This window comes from Zingiber officinale, unplaced genomic scaffold (assembly GCF_018446385.1).
Source record: "Zingiber officinale cultivar Zhangliang unplaced genomic scaffold, Zo_v1.1 ctg207, whole genome shotgun sequence".
Lineage (NCBI taxonomy): Eukaryota > Viridiplantae > Streptophyta > Magnoliopsida > Zingiberales > Zingiberaceae > Zingiber > Zingiber officinale.
This window is the reverse complement of record NW_024589890.1, coordinates 122,704-128,703: the sequence shown is the minus strand read 5'-3', so window position 1 is coordinate 128,703 and position 6,000 is coordinate 122,704. Positions and strand designations below refer to the sequence as shown.

The window sequence follows — 6,000 nt, the reverse complement described above, 5'->3', positions numbered from 1 at the left end:
TTTTTAAAGAAAGGGTTTGTATCAAAGAAAAATTCAAGTTTAAAACCCTTGGGCTCATCAATTCTGCACCACTTTATATCCCTTAGATATTTCAGGGCTTCTTCATCACGTTCTTGAACCTAGTTACAAAGAAAAAGTAATAGAATAATCACAATAGCAAATAAACTAAAATGATAAAAGAGTGCAGTTCTGTATTTCACTTACCTCCTCTGCTAGCACTTCATTTGTTTTCATAGCAGTAAGCCAAAAACCAGGGACACCTTTTTCTAAAACATCAAACAAATAACACCTAAATAAAAGCACCAACATAAATATTTGGCATTCAAGTTGCATTAAAAACCTTCATTAGCTTTGTCGCTTTCATCTGCAGATTCAACTTTATTGCCTTCAACTTCAACAACACCATTTACAATGTCATACCTCTGTAAATCGTGTATCCATGTCAGCAAATATCATATCAAACAATATTCAAGATCAGAATTCACAAAGCTACATGATCCAATAAGGATCATAGAGATAATTGACCTTTAGCTCATCTCAGTGTAGTTTAGTAGTAAAACAATGGTATCAACAGTATAGATACACAAAGTGTACCTTTGCATACAATGGCTCATAAAATTTCTGATATTTAGCCTCGAGTGCAGCCCTCTCTTCAAAAAATTTAGCCTCAAGCTCATCATGTTGGCTCTAGAAAGAGGAAAGTAATGCAGATGCTGCATCAGTAAGCTAAAATCCAAACACCACAGTTCGAAAGCAGAGCATTTGTTGATAAATTTAAAAAAAAACAGCATGTGTTATTTTATTTTCTAGATTTCCCATGTGAGGTTGATGTTTTTCCTGGTGCTACATCAATCCTGTGACTTCATCTCTTTCTCAGTGCTACATCAATCCCTATGTGAGATCCATGTTTTTCCCAATGTTACATCATCAGCACAGGAACTAATTGACAAAAGAACATATTCATTCAAATTGAAGATGACCACATAGACACATTAGTTAACATAATGGCAATCTACTAATATATTTAAGATTAAGATTAATTAAAAACATTAAAAATATGTGATTGCATCTAGGGGTGCCTTAATGTATCCTGCTGTACAAACATTTAAATTAAATAAATTGCAATGGACCACCAAAAATTAGGTGGTTAATGTATTGGTCCTCATCAGACCAAAAAAAAAGATCATATCAAAGGTACAGTTTGTCAAATCATGGTTTCATATTACAAGTAACAAAGAAAAGTACAATTAAATTGGCCATGTGACACCAGATAAACACTTCAGAAAATCTAGGGCACAATTGAGAATAAATGAATTGCCTTTTTGTAGCACATGAAATTTGGAATATTAGCTGGATCCACTTTAATCAAGTTCTTTGTAATGCATAGGCTTTTTATGTCAAGATTTGTGTAGGTCAGTTATGTGGGTGGTTGCAAGTACAAGCAGGGTATGTTGCTTCAACTCTTCATCTACCTACTTCATTTTACACTCCAAGATGGACACTCTGAATAGGGCATGGGGGTTGTAAAAATTAAAAATTAAGGTATCAAGCACCTGGATCAATACATGGAAAGCCCGAATACATAATACTGGGTTTGTGTTTTACCATGTGAGATACCATGTTCCAGAATAAATACAAAAATATTTATATACAAATGAAAACAAAAACCAATTTTGCTTCAAGACATAAATGAAACATGATCTAGTTTGATTTAAATCAAATAAAAAATTTTAATATAAATTTCATCAAATATTATATTAAATTTTATCTTATTATACTTAAAAACATAGATAGATATATTCGATTATCATTTTAATATTGTTTTTATAAGATTACCATTGTTGCAATCTAAATCAAAGTCTTTTCTATTTCTTTAAAACTGAAACAACACTCAGCAAGCCAGCGAAATTGATTTCCCTTTAAGGGACCTTAATACCCTATCATAAATGCTAGTCCACACCACAATGACTACTCCCTATCTATTCAACTCCAGTCTACACCATCCCCTTGTGCAAACCAACCACATCAGCCTTTCTATTCACTATCTCCACAATCCTGCAGTTGTTAACATTTGTATGCAAGTATGCTCAACCTTCCACTCCATTATGCTCTATGCTATGGTAAAAGATTTGACACCTCTCTTTCCATCCTGGCTTTCATCCATATTACTCACGATCACCCAGTATCCAAAAGTTAACTCCAAGGTTGTTCATTGCCTGCCATGATTATGGGGCATTACTTCATTCCCCATGATAGGTATGCTTCTTTCCATTCTTTGGATTTCTTTGATCATATGACTTTCTTTTTTGGTTTCGCTCTATATCTTAGGTAAATGTTTCCTGGTGACTTTCTTATGTCATCTTTAGATACCAAAACAATTAAATGAATGGCTCAATGTATATATTAGCATTTAATTTAACTATTTAGAAAATTAGGTATCTGCATATGCAAACAGGATTAGGTTTAGGCAGACACAAGAAAAAGATGCAGACCTGAGGTCATCCTTATCATCATTGTAACACAAATAAAAAAAATAAAGGCACAAAAGTTAAGGATCACTATATTGGCAGCTTACTGTTATATCTCACTGTAAATCTTTAAGTGGCAGTATTAAATTGGCCCTAATGGAAAATATTATTCATTTAGACAATGGAACTATTTCAAATAACATAACCTCGTTGAAACCCCTTGAAGTGAAGAGTTCAATCTTTGTTGTTTGAGAGGCCTATTTTAGTTCCAGTTCATTGAGAACTTCCAAGTTGCAGGCCTTGAGGCATGATGTAGGAAAGGGCTATGGTTTCTGAATGAAACAAAGAATCAATAGCCAGCACCATTCACACTCTTTGTTCCCTTAACCAAATGATGTATGCCTTCTAGTACACACCTATCTCTTCACAACGACACAAAAACTGCAACTAAATCTAATGAGCAAAACCAATGTCCTAGCACACCATCATTGGCAGAAATTTTCAAGAAAATTTGCACATTCAAAGCCCACATTATGTGGTTCATATAGTGTGTCGGTTGCATAGCACTTATGCATTTTCATATTACATAATACTTGTATGATCAATAATCTGAGAAAACTGGTAGCAAAAACTGTTGCATAGGAGTACAATTTCAATAAATGGTAGTGTTATAATTTTGAATCATTGCATTATCCACCATTCTGTGGAGTTATATTAGATACATGTATGATTAACAAACTATTTGATTATGATATTTGCGTATTTTCATTCAAACAATATGTTAAGAGGACCAAAGATGCATCTTTGAAAAAGCATAGCATACATGAAACTATCAGGGACCCAACAGCTTACCACTGTCATACACTTTTTAATATTTATTCTACAACATTTTAAGAAAATAACAGAGCAAGCATCATTTGAGCACCGTTATAGTCCTTCCAGTGTTAAATGGTCAAGTCAAGTTGGTAGGTAACAACTGGAGGTAAAGCAATCAAATTTGTGCAGTATTCAACAATCTACCAAACAAATAAGGACTTAAAAGGAAAATGATTTTGAACAGACTATTTTCAGAGACACAACTCCAACTATCTGAAGCTGAAGAATAAAACAAATAAACAAGAGCAATGATGTCATTCTTGTCGTTATATTTGGACTCTTTTTTCAGAAATAGAAATCTAAATAAACCTACTTGATGTCATATATCATACCAGGACTTAAATAGAGAGGGACAAGATAACTGCTAGTATCCTCAATAACAACACCACAAAACAGCCAAAATAAAAAGACCATCCAAATACATTAACAGACGTGGGAAAAAAGTCGAGTTTAGTGAAAAAGAGAACCTGAATCTCCCTCAAAAACTCGACACGTTTCTTAACCGCGGGGCTGAGCGTCTCCAAGATATCAGTATGTTTCCCTGCCAGACTCTGGAGCTTGTCCTGCATCTCAAAAAAAGAACCATTAACAAACATCTATCCATGTATTCTCCTCCAAATCGTCCAAAACCCAAACACGGTTCATCCCAAAAAAGCACCTTTAGAGCATTGACTAGACCAGCTCTATCCTCCGCACTCAAAGCTGCAAAAACAAGCAAATCCAACATCAGAACCAAACAAGAACGGGGAGAAACAGGACGAGTGAAGAAAATATGATCTAGAAAGATGGAGACCGGCGCCCAGATCGGCGAGATTAAGGCCGTCTTGCTGCTTTGCGTTGCTCATCTTCGCTCTCGCCGCCGCCGCTGCCCCTGTCTCGAGATGAGAAGCTTCAAAGAGAAAACCCTAGGCGCGGGGTTACGAGTGGCAAATTGCAATTGAGAGGCTTGAAACCGAGGGATGCGGTGGATCTTTATACCCGGCAACCGCAGAAGGCAAAGATTAATGATGTTGACCAGCAACTAACACCCACTTGGTTACCCGTACTTCTATTGGATAAACATTTGTTTGCAACTCGGGTGTGCGTTGTCCAGATATCCCATAAATCTAAACTGCGAAATTGGTAAGTTTTAGGGCTCTGTCGTTGACGGGCCGATTGAATTCGGATCCTTTCGGCCCAATTTAATCGGCCCGTTCAATTTTCAAGGCCTATATCCAAGTGAATATCTCCTAAAATGTGGCATTTTCTTTTGAATAATTATCCTTATTTTTTCCTTTAAGTTAAGAGTTAATATAAATCTTTGTGGTTGCCGTACAATCATTAGTTCTTCTTATTAAAAGGGTTTATTTTGAATAATTTTCTTATTTCCCACCAAGACTTGCAATAGTCTTTGTGATTGATTTAAGGTTTGCGCTTATTATACTATCATGAGAATAATAAATCATAAGAAATTGTTATCTAAAATCCTAATTTTAGGACTATTGGAACTTGGCGATTGTGAATTGCAGGTTGTGTGTGGATCATGTCCATTATAACACGCGAGTAACAGAGTTGGAGCCAAGCCGCATAAGCTAGATATGTTGATCGAGAAGGGGATCACTGTTCTAAAGTATCAGAGACACTATATAGTTTCTTGCAGGATGAGATTTGAATTGCGAGTTCGCAAGGGATAAGGAAAGAATCCACCCAATTGGAACTTAAATTCTACTTCTTGTATCTATCCTGCTAAGCGTCATGTAGTTTCAATCACCGCAAGACCATCCACAACTTGTGCTCCAATCATTTTCTTAAGAAGCAAGTAGATGTGTTTGTGTTGATAAAAGCTTACCAACTACTTTTCGATAGACATTAGTGGCTATAATTGAGTATCATTTAGAACATGGTGCAGCTGGAATCAGCACAAGTCATGTGGATGGTTGAACTCCATTAATGGACTACTGAACCTCATTTAATCAGTTGATTCGATTGGATGGATATCCAACTAAAATCAGTTTTTTTTATGATCCATTTGCATGGATGTTCAGTATCCTGCCTTCGATCAAGAAATGAATGTAAGTTAACAATAACTTACCATCACACAATGAAATCCTAATTTGCCACCTAGGACTAAATTGGGGTGCCCCATCTTGCATTAAGATATTTGGCATCAATTGTTGCTTGGAAGATACAATGGCACCGAATCGGAGATATGTAGATATGCTTGGAGATGCTTAGCTTGCATGTATAAAATGCATTCTTTGTATGTCATTTTCAATTCCTTTCTTTGGATGTATTTCAAGAGGAAAAGTTATTGAGCAGTTGAAGAATATGATGACTTTGTGGACAAGGTTTTCGTTGCGGCTTTATGCTTTGTAAGGGATTATATCTAAAGGCATCTCCTGGATCCTGCTCATGCTTTAAATGATAAGAGTCAGTGTTCAGCAAGAATTAAGTTGTGATTGTTTAAGCTTAGTTTCACTATAATTAGATGATATTGCCACTGATGACCTCATTCAGTAGTAGTTCATATTTTTATCAACTCTTTCTTCTTATCTAAACTGAATAGATATGCTGACTCATGTTTCCAATTGAGTCCACTCTTTGAGACTCTCTTCATGTTCATAAGAACACACTGCTAACAAATGAAAAGGATGGCACAGAGACATAATCTATGTGT

The 6,000-nt window shown here is 35.6% G+C and overlaps 1 protein-coding gene across 1 annotated transcript; it reads right to left on the bottom strand.

Moving 5' to 3' along the window:
* Window positions 1–46: 46 nt before the first annotated feature.
* Window positions 47–4,189, bottom strand: LOC122036773 (nucleosome assembly protein 1;4-like; the record flags this gene model as incomplete). Its single annotated transcript, XM_042596177.1, has 7 exons — window positions 4,138–4,189; window positions 4,003–4,046; window positions 3,812–3,907; window positions 595–687; window positions 341–422; window positions 205–266; window positions 47–119 (listed from the first exon to the last, which is right to left on the bottom strand). Coding segments are annotated over exons 1-7 (502 nt in total), but the record flags the coding sequence as incomplete, so codon positions are not given.
* Between the last annotated feature and the right edge of the window lie 1,811 nt (window positions 4,190–6,000).